Source organism: Cervus canadensis, chromosome 14 (assembly GCF_019320065.1).
Source record: "Cervus canadensis isolate Bull #8, Minnesota chromosome 14, ASM1932006v1, whole genome shotgun sequence".
Classification (NCBI taxonomy): domain Eukaryota; kingdom Metazoa; phylum Chordata; class Mammalia; order Artiodactyla; family Cervidae; genus Cervus; species Cervus canadensis.
The window spans coordinates 12,872,973-12,892,906 of NC_057399.1; the positions used below are offsets into that span (position 1 = coordinate 12,872,973).

At 37.6% G+C, this 19,934-nt stretch overlaps 1 protein-coding gene across 10 annotated transcripts in view; it reads left to right on the top strand.

Annotated features, from left to right (window-relative positions):
• The window catches only part of RNF38 (ring finger protein 38), a 119,725-nt gene that overhangs the window by 90,007 nt on the left and 9,784 nt on the right, over positions 1 to 19,934 (top strand). For all 10 annotated transcript variants that reach the window (XM_043486589.1, XM_043486597.1, XM_043486594.1 and 7 more), the window contains 6 exons: positions 4,793 to 5,006; positions 11,596 to 11,763; positions 12,943 to 13,110; positions 15,273 to 15,434; positions 15,753 to 15,859; positions 17,133 to 17,217. In XM_043486589.1, coding sequence (XP_043342524.1) covers positions 4,793 to 5,006; positions 11,596 to 11,763; positions 12,943 to 13,110; positions 15,273 to 15,434; positions 15,753 to 15,859; positions 17,133 to 17,217 — 904 coding nt within the window. The remainder of the gene's footprint in view (positions 1 to 4,792; positions 5,007 to 11,595; positions 11,764 to 12,942; positions 13,111 to 15,272; positions 15,435 to 15,752; positions 15,860 to 17,132; positions 17,218 to 19,934) is intronic.

Sequence of the window (19,934 nt, forward strand, 5' to 3'; positions counted from 1 at the left end):
AGGAAAACATGGACAAACTCTTTGACATAAATTGAAACAGTACTTTTTTGGACCTGGCTCCTAAAGCAAAGAAAATAAAAGCAAAAATAAGCAATTGAGACTTAGTTGACCTTAAAAGCTTTTGCACAGCAGAGGACGTCAACAACAAAATGAAAAGACAGCATACTGAATGGGAAAAGGTATATGCAAATAATATAACTGGTAAGGAGTTAACTGTCATACGTATATAAACAGCTCATAACAGAAAAACAATTTGATTTTAAAAATAGGCAGAAGACCTGAATAGACATTTTTCCAGAGAGGAAATGTGGATGGCCAACAGATGCCTGGAAAGATACTCAGCATCACTAATCATGAAGTTAATGCAAGTTAAAACCACAGTGAGATATCACCTCACCCCTGTTAGAACAGCTATTATCAAAAAGAACATGAAAAGCAAATGTGAGAGAGGCTGTGGAAAAAAGAGAACCCTTGCACACTGTTGCTGGGAATGTAAATTCGCGCACCCACTGTGGAAAATAGTATAGAGGTTTCTCAACAAAACTAAAAATAGAACTACCGTATGATCCAGCAGTTCCAGTCCTGGGTACATATTTTTAAAAAAGAAAAAAAACTAATTCAGAAAGATACACACTCCGATGTTCATGGTAGCACTGTTTTCATTTGCTGAGGTATGGAAACAGCCTAAGTGTCCAACAACAGATGAATGGATAAAGAATATGTAGTAGAATACTGCTCAGCCAAAAAAAGACTGAAGTTCTGCCATTTGCAGCAGAATGGATGGACTTGGCATGATGCTAAGTGAAATAAGTCAAGAGAAAGACAAATACTGTATGGTATTACTTACATGTGAAATCTAAAAGGTACAACAAACTAGTGAATATAGCAAAAAAAAAAAAGACTCGTAGGGAGAGGGAAAAAAGGTGAGGACCAACACAGGAATAGGGGATTAAGAGGTACAAACTATTAAGTATAAAATAAGCTCCAGGAATATATTATACAACCCGGGGAACATAGCCAATATATTATAATGATTATAAAGGGAATGTAGCTTTTAAAAATTTTGAGTCACTATGTTGTATATTTCTAACTTACATAATATTGTATGGCAACTATACTTCTAATTAAAACAGAAAACCTTTTTGAAAGAATTATTAAATACTGTATTCTACCTAGGAAGTAGAAGAATAAATGCAGAAAGGAGGATTTAATACGATTTGGTTAGGAAAGGAAAAAAGACATTGCTAAGTCTGAATAAAAGTCTCTTTAAAAAAGATAAAATTAAAAAAAAAAAATCTGAACATAAAATGAGGACAGAGCAGAGAGAAATAAAAATGTGCAATCCAGATTTTTTTTTTTTAATGTAAGTATATGTTTAAAAATCTTAAGTGTAGTCACTGGAAGAATAAAACTGGTATATATAGCTTCCACACAATGAAACAGATAAACAGCAAGTAGTCTAGAAAACTCAATCCAACAAAGGTACGTAAGTGAACCAAGGAAAACAAGGAATAGCCTTGTGCTGTTTATATGTCTAAAACAAAGTGATAAAGTAGTATCTATCACTGATATAAAAGTCAATTGAGAAATATTTGTCCATCTTTTATCACTGTTTCTTATTTCTATATTTTCAAATAATTATGCTTTCTAAATGTTCTACCACAAAGTCACATACATAACATTTAATAAGAGGAAATTCAGGAAAGATAGGGATCAAAATTGTCAAGGAATATGCATTTCAGCATGAGGACTTGGGTCTTAATTTGTGTGAGTTTTGAGTTTCTGAGATTATGTTTGAGTAGGGAAGTAAGCGCAAGAAGCAACAATGGATTCAAATAATAATAAAGGGGCCCTTAGATTTGTGAACAGGATGAGTGTTTTTTGGGAGATGATCTGGTCGTGATCTGGGCGTGTATATTTTGTATTTTGGTTTTAAAGTGCACATTTTTTCACATCACAATGTATCTATATTGATGGTATAAAGTGAAGTGTTAGTCTCTCAGTCGTGTCTTGACTCTTTTCAACCCCATGGACGGTGGCCCGCCAGACTCCTCTGTCTGTGGAATTGTCCAGGCAAGAATACTGGAGTGGGTTGCCATTCCCTTCTCCAGGGGATCTTCCTGAGTCAAGGATTGAACCCAAGTCTCCCACATTGGAGGCAAATTCTTTACCATCTGAGCCACCAGGGAAGCCTGTAGCATAGTCTGATTGGCAGCTTTCTCCCTCTTTTTAGTGATACATTAAATGATCCTTTAAAATAGTTGTACAGATACAGATATGTGCATATACATAGATAAATCTTCTTATTCTTTTCTCTTAGGCTCAAAACAGTGAAGCAGTCAGCACACTTAGCTTTCAAATACCATTCCGCAGTTGAAGGAACCAGGACTCTCTGGAGTCTCCTTTGGAGAGCTGGTTAATTCCAGAGTCTGTGTAGGAAAATACTAGATGAGCCTAGTGCACATTGTGGTCCCTATATTAAGGAAGTACTCAAAAGGATAGAGACAATAGTAGAAGATCACAGGAGCCAAAATGCTCCCATTGAACAGAGTTGAAATAATTTGAACAACAAAATAAAATGACTGTGGTGGATTATCACCTAAAGAATAAAATAAATATCCATTAGCCCCTACTCATAAATAACTAAACAAGTGAGAGAGAAGGAGCAACTCTTCTTTACAGAATTGCAGTTGATATATATGGAAGATATTAAGGGAGTAGAAAATCACCATTAGAATATCATAATAGAGTGACTGCTGAAGGTCCATTCATGCAATCTAAAGTTATTGGCAAACTTTTAGCAAAAGCAGAGTATTTGCATGATTCAGTGTATCTCCCCAAGAAAACAAAATCTATCACTGCTTCCATTTACCCCTTCTCTTTGTTTGCCGTGAAGTGATGGGACTGGATGCCGTGATCTTAGTTTTTTTATTGTTGAGGTTCAAGCCAGCCATTTCACTCTTCCTCTTTTACCTTCATCAAGAGGCTCTTTAGTTCCTCTTCACTTTCTGCTATTAGAGTGGTACCATCTGCATATCTAAGGCTGTTGATATTTCTCCTGGCAACCCACTCCAATATTCTTTCCTGGAGAACCCCATGGACAGTAAGAAAATAGGGTCTTGGCAGAAACCTGTTTAGCCAAGTGATTGGTAATACATACATGTGCGTGAGCGATGCATATCAGTGTCGTGGCCCTTTATACAGTGCACTGAAAAGGGCCTGTCAACTCCGTGATATCCTTTCCAGTAATAGGTAACGTCGTGCAAACCATGAGAAAACATCAGACAAACCTGGGTTAAGGTTCATTCTGCAGAGTAAGTGTGTCTTCAGAGGGATCAAGGTCACGGAAGACTGAGCTGTCATGGATTGGCAAAGACTAAGGAAGCTTGACCACCATGCAATAATGGGACCTTGTGTTGGATTATGAAACAGTGAGGGAACATTGGTAGAAAAACTGGGTGAAATTGGAATACATTGTGTTGTTTAACTAATAGTATGATACCAAGGTTCATTTCTTAATTTTGATTATTTTTTGTATTCTAATGGAAGATACTAACATGAGGGAGAGCTGGATAAGGGTTATGCCAAAGACTATACGAAAAGTATCTCAAAATAAAACATAAAAGTAAGTTCTAAGGTAGATGGCACCTGAAAATCAATGAAATACAGTTTGTCGATTTTGAAGCAGAAATGCAAAACAGTTATGCTGAACATAAAGATAGAGGAAGCAGTGAATGGAGGAGGAGCCTTGCAGGTTAGTATTAAGAGCACCATGGAGGAATTAATATCACAAAAAAAGGTCCCTTGTTCTTTTTAAGATTGGGCAATTGAGAGAAAGAAGAAACAGATTTAGAGGTGCAGAATGCAGCAGTGAAGGGAAGGGTGACCTGTCCTCAGTGAAGACCGCTGAGGTGGCTGTGTGCAGCTGTGTCCAGAAGGGGGCTGTTCGCCTCTTGTGCCTGAAGTGGAGTCCATTTTTATTGAGGCCTGCTGTTGTTTTGAATTGTTACCCATGCTGAGCCCTTGTAAAAAGCAGTGGAACTGAATTGTGGAATTAAGGGACATGGAAAATAGAAGTCTACTTAGGATAACAACTGTTATTTGTGTTTAACTATGTAGATGACAAGTGCATAGAGAGTAAAAGTGGTTTCTTTCAGTAGCCAAATTGTACCTAAAAATTCTGTATATCGCTAGAGTATTTATGCTGACACCATCTCACATTTTCATTCTCAGTATTTATTGTTACTCAGTTATTTGCAATTGTAAATAGATTAAATGCTTTTTAGTTATTAATCATTTTTTAAAATTGTCATCTTGGGCGTGTGGGAACTATGTATTTTCTATATGTCTTAGCCAGACAGACAAATATAAAATACCCATTAGGCATAATAGGATTATTGCCAAGATATTTGCAGATTAAAATTTGTTGTACAATGTTTATAAAATAAAAGGGACAGAATAGTAAGTTAAATCATAAGAACTTACTGATATTTGTCTGTAAAAAGGGCAATTTTATACAAATAAACCCCCACCCCCAAAATGACAGTGATTGGCTATTGATTTCTAAATACTCTGAGCTGAATATCGATTTTGTTTTCTTCCGTTATTTTTTTAAAAAGCATGCATTCTATTTTGTGTTTAGAGCTGATGATGAACCACAACAATTCTTTAATACTCAAGCCTATGTTAGCTTATACTGCTAATGGATTACAAAGAGAGACAGTACAGAACCCTGATGGAACACAGCAGTAAACATCGTAACAACCTTTTTGACATTTTTACTGTATTACAGTCCTCCTGTCAGGCGTCAGAGAGGAAGACGGGATCGTCAGTCTCGACATAATTCCATTAGTCAAGATGAAAATTATCACCATCTCCCTTATGCACAGCAGCAAGCAATAGAAGAACCTCGAGCCTTCCACCCTCCGAATGTATCTCCCCGTCTGTTACACCCTGCTGCTCATCCACCCCAGCAGAATGCAGTAATGGTTGACATACATGATCAGGTATAGTAACAGAATATCCAGGAAATACAGATGCTCAAAGTTGGTAGCAGCTTATTTAGGTTGATTGTTTTTTGTTGTAGATTACTTTTATCTAAAAGAAAACAGTTTTACCTAAAATGAATCCATTTTAGATAAATTCATCCTTCTTCATTGAAGATTAAAATTTAAATTCTACACAGCTTCCTTAAAAGAAAGTTGAACTTTAAAAAAATTAAGATCAGGGTTATAAAAGCTCAGAATGACTTCATTGTTATAGTTGATTTGAAATGACTGATAGAGGATTTATAGTGAGGTCAGTCAGTCAGCTGGTGGTTTGAGGATATACTCCTGTTTTCTGCTTCCTTCCAGTTTCTTCTAGAGTAGTTCAGTAGGCAAGACAGTTGGGTGCAGCTTTGCTTACAAGTTTTCCTAGGTCTCCACTGAGATGACAAGTACTGAGCTTTCTTTCCCTTTGTTCTGCCAGTAACTGAGGAACTAGCTGAGAAGAGGGTTTGCCAGACCAAAAATTGACCAAAATTGTATGATTTTCTGAGGTCAGAGATACAAATCTAGACATATTCTTACAAAGTTCCTGGATTTTAAGGGTTAGGGAAAAAAAAATCTTCCAAGTTTATAGACAACAGAAATTACAGTGGAAAGAAACTCAGACTAGCATTCAGTTTTTCTTTTTTTTGAAATTACTGCACTGGAAGATAAAAAACAATGAAACTACCATATAGTGACAATTGAAAGAAAATATGATCTTGCACATACTGTGTAAAAGAAACCGGTCACAGGAAGCCCCAGTTTGTATAATTTCTTTTATATGAAATGTCTAAACTAGGAAAATCCATAGAAACAAAGAATGAAGTGATTGCTTATCATCAGTAGAATAATAGGATAAACTACGACACCTTCATGCCGCGGGCTGCAGCTGTTAGAAAGAATTGCTTACAGTTATGCCAGGAAGAAATTATTGCTGAGCAAGAAAAAGCAAAATTGAATTAGGTGTTATGTTCAGTTTTGTAAAACATGACAATTAAATGTTTGTATACATAGAACTCTGAACATAGGGAAAAATATGGAGAAAGATACACTAGGCTTGGGGTTGGGGGGTGGTTACTAAAGTGTAGGGATAGAGAAGGTAGGCAGAGGTGGAACCAAAGAAAAGGTGAAGTCTTCGGGAGAGGTGTCTCATTTATGTTGTATTACTTGAGGCTACATGTGTTCAGTTGCGTCAGTCATGTCCAGCTCTTTGTGACCCTATGGGCTATAGCCCACCAGGCTTTTCTGTCCATGGAATTTTCCTGGCAAGAATACTGGAGTGGGTTGCCATGCCATTCTCCAAGGGATCTTCGACCCAGGGATCAAGCCTGTGTTTCCAGCATTGCAGGTGGATTCTTCACTGTCTGAGCCCGCATATGTATAACCTGTACCACAAAGCTTGATGCAAACAAGACACGGAATGCTGAGCCCCCCGGGAAGCCCGAGTCTACATATTGAGAAATGAAACAATTGCATATGTAAATACTGGGACAGTGCAAGATACAGAAAACCTGAACAGACCAGCAGCTATGGAAGAAATTGAAGGCATAATTAAAAACCTGTTCATAGACTACATCTGAATTCTCATTTCTATAAAGAACTGAAAGTTCCAATTTAAACTGTCCTAGATCATAGCCACAGATAGAAATTTTCCGAGTATGTTATGTGAAGCTCCTTAATAATAAAACCTCATAGACAATACAGCAGATGAAACCTTTCAGCTAGTTTCCCTCTTGCGTACAGATGCAGACGCTTTAAATAATAAATGATAGCTAGTGTTACAGGAAAATAGTCTTATCCTGATGGTGCAGGGTAAATTCGACATTAGGAAATCTTCAGTATAAAGGGAGAATGTTTTATTTTGTTAATAGATGCAAAAATATAAAAGTTTGCCATCATATCCAATAAAAGATCTTAAAATGGAAAAAGGGAGTTTTATTTTCTAGAGCTGTCAGTCCGGGTTATTGAGAGCATTCCCCTTGATTGAGGGCCATCTCCCAGAGTTTGCTCAGTTTCATGTCCATTGAGTCGATGATGCTATCCAACCATCTCATCCTCTGTCACCCCCTTCTTCTCCTGCCTTCAGTCTTTCCCAGCATCAGGGTCTTTTCCAGTGGGTCGGGTCTTCACATCAGGTGGCCAAAGTGTTGAAGCTTCAGCAGAATAAGAGTAACTGGCACCAAATGTAATTTGCAGTCAAATTCACATCAACTGTGAAATTAGTCAAAGTATTTGGGGCTGCAAGGGCCTAGAAAACATGTATATTCTCTTTGGAGGATGAAATCTTCATTCTAGTTTTCAAAGAATTTCTTCAACTAAATTTTCAAGGACAGTAAGTAGTAAAGTTACCAAATACACGAGGAAAGAAAGACTAGAAATGAAAACTAATAGGAATAGACCCACAGCGAGTTCACATAACATTTCAAGCAACATAATTACGGTAGAACTTAAGAGTGCTTTCTTGCTGATTCCTGGACTAAGCCAGGGTGATCACTATCACTGCATCTATTCAGTGTCCTGGGAGCTAAGCCAGGACTGGGGACTTCCCAGGTGGCTCAGTGGTAAAGAATCCGCCTGCAGTGCAGGAGACGTGGGCTCGATCCCTGGGTGAGGAAGACCCCCTAGAGAAAGGGAATGGCAGCCCATCCCAGTACTCTTGCCTGGGAAATCCCATGGACAGAGGAGCCCGGCAGGCTACAGTCCATGGGGCTGTGAAAGAGTCAGACCTGACTAGACAACAACAGGCCAGGAGTGATGATAGGAAAAAGAGGATAAGAATAAGAGAAGAGCAAATAGCATCATAAGTAACTGCAGATGAGATCATCATACAGGTAGAAGATCCCAAATTATTAAAGCAACAATACAGCAAATCAGTTGTATTTCTTTATACTAGTCAGCATAATTAAAAAAAAAAACATACTAAACAACCCAGTTTTTTCAACATAGAAGCTGGAGCATTGAGGGTAAGGAGAAGAGATGAAAGTGGCAACTATAAATTTAAAAAGACATTGTTTTTGTTTGCAGTATGTAAACCATTCTTGGATACTGATTGAGAAACAGAAAAAAAAAAGTTAAAAAAAATCATTTATAACATTGATGATACAATTGAAGTTTTGAACACTGACTTCTTTTTTTTTTTTTTTAAGGAACTTTTCGTTAAGATATGTTGATGTTGGCTGTGGTGGTTATTTTAAGTGTTGTCTTTTAGAAATAAGTACTGAAATATTTGTGAAGCGATAGGTTTGTAGAATTCAACAAAGTATACAAAGGGAGGAGTTGATAGGAGTGGATTGGATATGTGGTCTTGTGGTTTTGGAGCTATGTGATAGATACAGGGGTTCATATACTGTACATTATACTATGTGCATAGTATATATGCATAGTACATTATACTATACATACATTGAGCATGTTTGAAATTCTCTATATTAAATATGCAAATAAGAAAGTACAACTGAAATCAGAATAGCATGAAGGAAGTTAAGAGTCTTAACAAAAGATGTTCAAGTCCTTTTTGATTACAAAACTGTCTAAATAGATATTTGGCTTGAAAGATCCAAACTTGTAAAAACTGTCTGCTTTCAGAGCTCACATACGTAGAATTAGTATATTCCAAGTAAATTTCCAGTAAGTTTTTGGTGTTACTTGAGAAACTGATTCCATGATTTCTGCGGCCTTTTAAAGGGCCAGGGATTATCTGGAGCAGGAAAAGCAAACTGCTGCCGACTGTTTCCGTGGAGCTCTGTCGGAACACAGCTTTGCTGTCTGCTCATCTGTCACTTGTGGGCGCTTTGTGCAGGAGCCGGGGTGGCCCACAGACTCAAAATACTTACTTTTCTGGCCCGCAGTGAAACAGCTGGCCAACTAGCACTTTGGTCTCGGGTCTCTGAGTCTAGGTGGTTCTCAAAATATGTCTTGAATTAGCTGATCAGTAGCAGCAGGACCTGGACATTTATTAAAAACGCAGATTCTGAAACTATACACCAGACTTATCAGGTGTGGGACCCAACAATGTGCTTTAAGCCAATTAAGAGAACTTTTGGTGTCTAATTCTGAAGTAGAACAAGTTGGGCAGAATAGCTCTTCCAATTATTAGGACTAATTATAAAGCTGTATGAGGCATTTTTGCCAGAATAATTAACCATTTGGTATGGAAATAGACAAAAATAACCTATCAGCAATATAACAAAGCCTCCAAACTTCACAAAAGAATTTTGAATAATAAATTTAGTAAGTGGTATTATTTATGAAGAAACCTAATTTCTTGGAGGTATAGTACTATAGTAGTGATCATGTAGTGACAGGATAGTCTAACAAAAAGACTTAATATAAAATTGTTCTTTGTAAAATAACATACAGTTAATATAAATTAGGATTCCAGTGGATTTTGAAACTGAATAAAATTATTTGAGGTTATTTATGTAAGAATAAATGTATAAAAATGGCCCAAAAATAAAATGAGAAGAAAGTATGGTAATGAGAAGAACTTGTCTTACTAGATACTGACTTTTCTAGTAAGAGACTATAATTGAGACAATACAAATTTGACACAAAATAGATCCAGGGATGTTTGGGGAGTTACTGAATAGAAAGAAAGAGGTAGTTCAGTTTAGAGGAAAGGGGAATGTTGAATTACCATTAAATAAAAGATTTATCAACAGAGAAATAATAGACTGAGAAAATATTACATGTCTTTCTAAGTAAAAAGCCAAACTCTTAAGTTAATATGAATGGACAGCCTTACAGAAAGTGGGCAGTGAACAAAGGATATAGATGATTTACATAAAAGGAAATCTAGATGATTAATAAACATATTAAAAAGATGTTCAACTTCTCTAATCTGAGAAATACAAATTTAAAGTAAGCCTGGTTCATCGCAGCACTGTTTATAATAGCCAGGACATGGAAGCAACCTAGATGCCCATCAGCAGATGAATGGATAAGGAAGCTGTGGTACATATACACAATGGAATATTACTCAGCCATTAAAAAGAATTCATTTGAACCAGTTCTAATGAGATGGATGAAACTGGAGCCTATTATACAGAGTGAAGTAAGCCAGAAAGATAAACACCAATACAGTATACTAAAGCATATATATGGTATTTAGAAAGATGGTAATGATAACCCTATATGCAAGACAGAAAAAGAGACACAGATGTATAGAACAGACTTTTGGATTCTATGGGAGAAGGCGAGGGTGGGATGATCTGAGAGAACAGCATTGAAACATGCATATTATCAAGTGTGAAACAGATCGCCAGTCCAGGTTGGATGCATGAGACAAATGCTCGGGGCTGGTGCACTGGGAAGACCCAGAGGGATGGGATGGGGAGGGAGGTGGGAGAGGGCTTCAGGATGGGGAACACATGTAAATCCGTGGCTGATTCATGTCAATGTATGGCAAAAACCACTACAATATACAATATTGTAAAGTAATTAGCCTCCAACTAATAACAATAAATGGAAAAATAAATAAAATAGACAAGCTGAAAAACAAACAAATAAATATATTTAAAAAATAATAAAGTAAGCCCGGTAGATACTGGTTCCCCCGCCCCCCATTGTAGTATTTGTATAACAAGCAAGCATGCTTGTTATGCAAATATGGTGCATCTGCCTTGAGTGGAGGTGCTGAGAGTCATGTTACTACTATTGGGATTGTGATTTAATCCATCCAGACTTTTGCTAAAGTTTAAAATACATTCACCCCTTTCTTTACCCAGTAATCCCTGTGAAATAAATGAAACTAATGTATAAGGATATATGTTCAGTGATGTTTTTTATGGTTGTTAATTTGTATTGGTAAAAAAGGTGAATACAACATAAAGTCCTTTAGTATATGAATGATAGGATTGTGTTAAAGTGATGAGTGTATTTGAAATATCTTGTTAGTGTCAAAAAGAATGAATTGGCTTTAATTTCCTTCAAGAGATATCTACAATATTTATTGGAAAAAGTAAGTTGCAGGGTAATCTCTCATTTCTATTAAGAACAAAAACAAGCTTGACAGTAGTTCATGCATATGTTTATATGCTCATGGAGAATGATAGAGGAGGACATATTTTTAAACGTTGTTTGCTTCCAGATAGATAAGATGGGAATAAAACTGACCAGGGGAGAAGGGAATTATTTAACTTTTTAAAAACGATACTTAATATTTCACTAGTTGCAATTAAACAAATGGTTTTTTCCCTCCTGTTGAATGTGAGCAGGTTATTAGCAGACATGTTTCTTTTTTCCAGATTTCCTCCTTAGAAAAATTTTCTGCTCTATAGAGCAGGCTTGAAGAGTTATTATTCTCCTGGTGGACTTTTCAAGTTTTTTTGAGTCAGGCCCAGTTCAGTGGATATCATATACTGCTCCTGAAACAGCTTTTCTCTACAGTAAAAAGAATATTTTGGTTGAAACTGTTGCAGAGGTACATTGTAAACAATCTGTGCAGCTAAGAGCAGAATCAGTAAATGCCCAGATTTTCGTTTTTAATGACTGATGCTTTATCCCGACTGTAAGAGCTCACCCAGACTCACCCTCTCTTCTCGGCGTTCCGTCTCTTCTCTGACAGCTCCATCAGGGCAGCGTCCCTGTGTCTTACACGGTGACCACCGTCGCGCCCCACGGGATCCCGCTCTGCACGGGCCAGCACATCCCCGCCTGCAGCGCACAGCAGGTCCCGGGGTGCTCCGTGGTCTTCAGCGGGCAGCACCTCCCCGTCTGCAGCGTGCCTCCCCCCGTGAGTGCGCAGTCTTCTGCGGAGCGGCTAAATACGCTATAAACCAAACCCGAGAGGCTGGGGGCTTTCACCTTCGAGTAAAAAAATGCAGTTTTATTGCAACAGAAATCTCAGTTGCACCTGTACAGTAACAGTTCAGTAGAATTAGCTTTCAAACTTGATATGTTTTTACACTAATTAATTTACACATATTTTAACATTCTTTGAAGGTCAAATCATGTTCCTTCACATGTCTGCACTGTTTAAAATTAAACCTTAATAAAGATTGTCCTTCAGGTTTTAACATAGGATATTGAACTGATTAGTAATAAAGTCTCAGAATTTCGTGATCAACATTAATAGTCTCGGCACTTGCTGGGTTTTTAATAAGCACTTTGAGTTGCTTAGGCTTACTTATTCCATACCATAGGAAGCCTGTGATGAAAATAGTACCCTCATTTTCTAAATGATGAAATTGAAAATGGTTTGCTTAATATCATAGAAGCAATTAGCATGAGAAAACAGGAGTTCACACTCACTTCTTTCTGCCTCTTATAAGCTTATACTTTATCCTTTACCACTCCCTAGTTCAACCCCTTATTTGAAAAATAGGTAGCTGAAAACCAGAGAATTTAAATGACTTGTCTAAGGTCAATACAGTCTTCAAAGTAAAGCACTTTGCTAAATCTTAATATAATCCTAATAATCCTGTCTGAATTTGAGATTAAAACAAACACATACATACAAATACTAACACCAATTTAACATTAATTTACCCATGCATGGTTTCTCATTAATAGATTATAGAACCAATGTGCTAAATTAGCAAACTAAAATATTGAGAGATCATAAAGCATTTAGTTGTGAATTGGGCTCTTAGAAATAAAAAAATCTACAAGATTGAAAAGGACAGCTTCTTGGAAAGTAGTAATGTCTGCTACATTTTAAGCCAAGCGGGAAGAGATTCCTTCTCTGTGGCACTTTCCCTTCATTTTCATATGTGCTACAAAAGCTTAAGCAAAAGATAGGTGTTTTGACTGATTTATAAGAACTATGTAAAATCCAGAATAATTACTAGTTACCATTTATTTTACTAATAAATGCAAACATGTGCACGTATCTCATTGTTACTACAGGTTATTAAGACATTAAGTAATGTGTTCTGACCCTCTCAGCAGAGAACGATGACTTCTCTTACAGATGCTCCAGGCGTGTTCTGTCCAGCACCTGCCAGTGCCGTACGCTGCCTTCCCCCCGCTTATCCCCAGTGACCCGTTCGTCTTACACCCTCCCCTCTCTCCTCACCACCCCCCTCATCTGCCGCCTCCGAGCCAGTTTGTCCCTTTCCAGACACAGCAGTCACGATCGGTAGGTGTCTCTTCTCTTATGTCTGTAACTTTTACAGAAGATTTAGAACTAAAAGATTAATTTAGTTGATGTTTAAGTTGTTATCATTTAAAAATTGTAACTTTGACACTTTCCTGGTTCTTAAAAGAACTAAGAATCCCCACACATAGGTACAGTTACCTACAGTTACCTTGGTTTATTAAGTTTTTCTAGTTATTTTATATGAAACTTGTCTAATCAAATTCTTTTGTATCTGCAATCCTTTGGAAATTGAATCTGGAAAAAAAAAACCCACAGTTCTAGTTTTTCCTTTCATACATTTCTAAAATGGGAAAATGAAAATACTATAAAAATGTTTATACTTGTTAGAATAATATTTATATTCATTTAGGCAAGTAAGTAATCCTTTGAACCTCAATTGTTTTTTTCCAGAGGCTGGTTTTATACTGTGTTCTGATGAAAAGTAGATGAGATCCTCTGTTAGCATAGTTCACTCTGTCCTGGAGCTGGAATATAGCTGAGAGGCATAATATTTCCAGGGGCTGGAGGGATCAGTGGGGGCAAACACACTGGAAGAAGGCCCCATTGTTTTCTAGACAGGCCAAGTTGAACATCTGAACCATGATTAAAGGAGAATAAGGGAAAGAACGTATGGAAATGGTTAGAGTGGAAACGGCCTTGTGAATGGAGCTCGATGGTTTACCCTAACAGAGCCTGACCATGCTTTACTCAGGATTTATACATCATGCTTGGTCTCAGGAAGAGGTGAGATACGAGCTTACGTGGCTGCTTTCCTGAAAACTAGAAGCCAATTATGACAGAAGTTTGGCTAATCTGAAAAGTTGAAACGACTCCCACAAGAAAATCTTTTATTAGAATCAGGACAGGATTCATGCCAGGATGTTCCTTAGGAAGCTTCCAGTACCTGAGAATTCAAGGTTAAAACTAAATTTAGCCATTATACAAGCATACATAAGCTTCCAGAGTAACTGTTAGCAGTTACTTCTATTTGGATAATGTGTTGCTGTTCTCTTAACTGTGGGAAGAAGTTAGACTAACATTTAAGAATACATGTTCCCAAGAGATCAGATTGAAAACATCAGCCCCAAAATGTGTACACAGATGTTCATAGCAACATTATTCCTAATAGCCATAAGTGGAAACATTCCAGATGTCCATTGACTGATGAATGGATAAACAAGGCATGGTATATCTATCCAGTAGATTATTATTCCACTCTAAAAAGAACAAAGTACTAATATACAAACTACAAGATGGATGAACCCTGAAAACATGCTAAGTGAAAGAAGCGGATACAAGGGCCACATCCTGTGTGATTCCATATATACATTAGATGTCCAAAATAAGCAAATGTATAGAAATATAAAGTACATTAGCAGTTGTCTAGAACTTGGGAAGGACTGAGGGAAATTAGGTAGTGGTGATGATTGTACACCTCTTGTGAATATACTGAAATCCACTGAATTGTACCCCTTAGCAGGGTGACTTCTATAGTATGTGAATTTTATCTCAGGCTATTTTTTAAAGAAAGATTGGGCGGAGTGGCAACATAGGCTGTGAACATGTCAGCTCTGCAGATGACAGTATTGAGGTTCAGAGCGAGTAATTTCTGTGATAGCCACAGGGCTCATCATTTACAGCCCTGAGTTTGTCTAACGCCAAAGCCCGTAAGCTTTCTGCTGTAAAATAACCGCCTGCAGTGTCCTGTCCTGGTTAGCCCGCGCTCTCATTCACAGCATATACACCGTCTTGGGTTTCGTCTGTTAAAGGTTGTGTCTGCAGTTGATGCCGTTCACTCTGCCATGACTTCAGTAACTTCATCTTTCATGTAACTGGCGCACGACGTGACTTTTTGTCTTTCTCTACATCATTTTTAAGGGAAAGTTCAAATAGTGAAAGAAATGTATCCTTTAGTGAATAGTGGAAATGTTTAACAACATGTTTGAGAGATTTTCTTATTGAAATTCAGTTAAAGGCAGTAAGATTTTACTGTAGGCTATATGTCCACTTGTATGAATTTAGATTGATGTGAACATCAGAAAATGCATGACCCGAAAGAATTCTTTGGTTTTTTTTATTTTCATTTTTTGATTTTTGTTATAAGATGCAGTCTATTGATCTGAACACTTACATTAGTTTGCTTCCCCCGCCCCGCCCTTCAGCCTCTGCAAAGGATAGAAAACGAAGTGGAACTCTTAGGAGAACATCTTCCTGTGGGAGGTTTTACTTACCCGCCATCTGCCCATCCCCCGACATTACCTCCATCGGCTCCTTTGCAGTTCCTGACACATGATCCTTTGCATCAGGAGGTTTCGTATGGAGTAGTAAGTTTTCATTTGTTATTAATTAATTTACTGCTTGCTTCGGTAACTAACTTGAGTTCTGCTTCAGTATAACTCTGCATGTTTTGAATTTTAAATGTATTCTTGCAGTCAGTTGGAAAATTGTATTTAGAAGCACACCTAAGAGTATTCTTATTTTAAACTAGTTGTTGCACCTTTGTTAACATTTAAGAAATACTAAATACCCTTGAGCAATAAATAACTTTCTAGGTTTTTAAAAAAGAAGAGACTTTATTCAACACCTTAAAAAGTTCTGGGTGTGGAATGACCTTAAATTGTCTGAACATCCTTTCCCTACAGCCTTACCCTCCATTTATGCCTCGGAGGCTCACCGGACGCAGCAGATACCGGTCCCAGCAGCCCATGCCACCTCCCCCCTACCATCCCAGCTTACTACCATATGTGTTGTAAGTTCTGTCTTGTTTTTTAATGAGTTCTGCATTTTGACACCCTTGAGATACTCTTCCCTTTGTGAACAATTTTATGTGTGTTAGATACTTGTTTTTATTTGATGTTAAGAGGTTGGGGTGGGGGACCATTTAAGGCTGAAAGAGAAGAGCAGGACGGGGGAGCAGTGGGGGCGGGGTGCGGCAGAAGTCAGGCAGAGAAGTGTAAGGCGCTGGCCTCTTTCACGGCAGGCTTCACCTGCCCTTTCCGTGGTCATCTAGCATCTGATGCTGCCACTTCTCTCAAGGGACGCGCGAGAGAGGTTATATCTGTGCCTTAGAAATACTCTGCTAGGGCTGGGTTTGTAACAGAAACACCCATGGGTTAAGCATCATAGTTCTTTTTATCTTTCTCGTGCAGTGAAGTCTAGAATTAGGTGATTCAGACATGGTTTGTTAGCTCCATAACTCTGAGGAATGGGTCTACCATCCTCAAAATTTTATGGCTTCCTCTGAATGATATAAAATGACTTCTCAGGCTCTGGCCGTCACATCCACATTCTAGCTAGCAAAAATGAAACTGAATCTCTCTGCCTACCTGCTTCCTCTCAAGAATAATTCCTAGAAGTTGCATGTATGACTCCTGCCGACGTCCTGTTGGTTAGAATCTAGACCCACGTCTCTAAGTCCTTCTAGAAAGGCTAGGGAATGTTGTTTTTATACCAGAGGGCCACGTGCCTATGTCATACTATTTTGAAAATTGTAGGTTTATTATCTTAAAATCAAATACTATAAATCTCCCAATTTTGTTCTTAAACTGATTTTATTTAAAGTCTTTTGCATGTCCATATAAATTTTAAAAGCAGCAAATCAGTTTCTACTTTAAAAAAGCTGGAATTTGGTGGGATTATGTGAAATCTATAGATGAGTTTTGGAAGAGAATTGACATCTTTATTGAATCTTCTGACCTACTTATATGGTATATTTCTCTCTTTACTTCCTTTTCAAATTTATCCTAGCAGTATTTTTACAGTTTTTATTTTATAGGTCTTGCACATGTTTTGTTAAATTCATCTGTAATATTTCATGTTTTTTTTAATTCTGTTGCAAATGATATTCTTTTAATGTCAGTTTTTAATTGTTTATTGCTAGTAAAATCAGATTCTTTAAAGGGTAGTCACTGATCAACACTGATCATTCTTTATCCCTGTAGCACTGGCCTTGTTCTTCTCATCCTGTCCATTGATACAATGCATTAATGTATCAGTGCTTGTGTTGGTTATTTTCCCTGCAGATCAATGCTTCCAGTGCCACCTGCAGTGGGCCCAACTTTCAGCTTTGAATTGGATGTGGAAGACGGAGAAGTAGAAAATTACGAGGTTAGTAGCTGAACTGTGAGTTGATTTGGGGAGTTTTTATGCATAAAAATACTGTACTACTCAGCTCATTCATCTAATTAAACACTAGGTAAATCCATTGTATATTTCAAGATACAAATATGTCAAAAATTATTTCAACATGTACCACACAGTTACGATAACAAGATAGACTGGTGTTCTGTATTAGAATTACGTACAATTCCTGTGAGAAAATGATGAATTATGACTGGATGTTCTGAAAACATTTTGCAGCTGCAGAAGTGTGAAGAGTCAGTTCCTGAGGGATGGGAAAGCTTTTTCATGCCTAAGATTGAGGCAGGGAAATGCTGAATATTCTTGAGGAAGAACATAATATCTGGCTAAAGTGAGGGGAGAAAATGGAGATTTGATTGAAAAACTCAACTGGTTGTATTTGAGTGCCCTGTGCTTGCTCTTGTACGGAATGAACATAATTTTGAATATTGTGGGAGGAAGGAACCACTAAATATTTTGGTGTTTATCGATCAGATTGCTATCTTAAAGAGTCAGAATTAGTAGCATGAAAAAATAGATGAAGTGGTTCAGAGTTGGTGGCGGGGTAACCAATTTTTACCAGATAGTCAATTATAAAACCATGCAAGTTCTGAACTTTGAAAACTTGAGGTAGAAAAGAATACACTTTGAAAGACATTTTAACACTAGAATCAACAGGATTTGATCATTGAATGGTTTATGGTAGTGTCAGGATTGTGAGTGGGGGGTTGCAAGAGAAGATGCTCTCCAAAAGGACTGCGATAGCTTGTGAAGAGGGCTGACTCCAAGGTGCCAGGACAGATAGACAATACCACTTAATTTAGATGATGTTGACATTGTTATATTATTTGAGGTCTGGAGTAGAATGGACAAAAAGGGTTGGAAGACATATTTGGGTTTGGAAATGTTGAATGTGAGTGACTGTGACTTTGTTTTGGTACTGTGGGCTAGCTGCTGCTTACCCCACCCTCACTCAGTCTCTATACAATATAAGTATTGGAACAGATTTTTTGTTGTTTGTTTTTAGGTAAATGGAATCTGGGTACAGAGAGGAAAGACACATAGACATAGTCTTAGAGCATCCCTCCCCCCTTTCCAGTGCATGTGGAAGAAGTCAGGCCAAATGCTATCTTCTTCTGTCATTTTAAAATGCTGCTGTGTTACTTTCTGCATGTACAGTCACACAGCAGTGTCGTTTGGATTCCATTCTCAGATTTCTTGAGAAATGGGCTATAATAATTTTATGTTTCTACACTGTTCATGCTAGTTTTGAACAGAGTAGTAAGAAAAGGAGTTGGTTATCTTTTTGGTATTCTGTACTAAAATTATCATAAGTCATATTGCTGAAAGCAAGACAGAAAACAGATCATATACATATCAGTGGTAAAAACAGTGATACCATCCCAGTAAAAGAAAAATATTTTGAAAAAAAAAAAAAAGAAAAATATTTTGCGTGCGGCATTAGAGTCTCTCTAAATTGTAGTTGGGTTTGACTGTGTTTAATCTTCTGCAAAGTCGTACTTTAACCCAGTCAAGAAAGGACTTGCTGTTTGTGGCTTTACTTGATGGTGTGCATGCCCCCCGCACTCCCCGTCCCCGAGTACTCATTGTTTGGAGTCTCTCCTCTACATCCTTGCTTCAGTGCCTTTACTCCCCTTGATTCTTCTCCTTAAGAACTTTGCCTGATCCTTGCACATGGCTGTCTTTCAAGACCCAGCTAATGCTGCCTCTATGAAAGGCATTTCTGGTCTATTCCCAGGTCTGTATGAGTCTCTCTCTCCTTTTTGCCTTCATAGGTGTTATAAAACTTTGCATAATTAGTATGTCCTGCCTTCAGTTGTCTTGCCTTCTGATCATGTAGATTTGTTGAGGGCTCAGTATCATTTTACTCCATCCAATAAGGCCTTAACGTAGTAGTCATAAATTGTATTAGTTGACCTAAGTGTCCTATAGAATATAAAATAGAGGTATAAAAGATATATCACCTGTATCATAAATTTTATAGCTAATTGTAGTCAGCATTGATAAAATGTAACAAGTTACCATCTATTTAGCATTCAGGGACACTGAGGGGCACGCGTGGGGCCTGGGAAAAGGGTCTCTGGGTGACCCGCTTCTCCGAACAAGGTGGCACCAGAAGGAGCAGCAGTGGCCACAGCATTGACTGTTGAGTCTGCGGAAAGTTGGACTTCTTCCTCTCATTGTCCATCACTGTTTCTTTGTCACCTGTGCTCTTAACCATGTCACCTATTCTCTTAACCAGTAGAAGCCTTAAAAAAGGGGGTGGGGGGCAAGCGACCTGTATGTGGCTGCCTGATTGTAGAAAGCAAAGGAGCGGTTAAAACTATGGAAAACCAGGAAAATGGAGAGACTAGGGTAAAATCAATTAACATAATAGTTATAATGTGTTGAAACTTACCACCTGAGTTAAAATCCATGAGTTCATGAGTGATTCTTCAAAAAAAAACAATAGAAAATAAATTCGTTGATCTTATCCTTCCTATTTCATATAAATTATGGCAACTAAGTATAGTTTGATATGAGGCAGTTGATCAATATAAGAAGCATTTTATTTAATAAATGAAGAAAGAGTAATAGAATATTACAATTTTTAATGAATTAATGGATCCTAGGCAGTGTTCCATCAGTGCTAACTAACATAAAAACAAGACGTGCTGAGCCGTAGGATGGAAATAATAAAACCT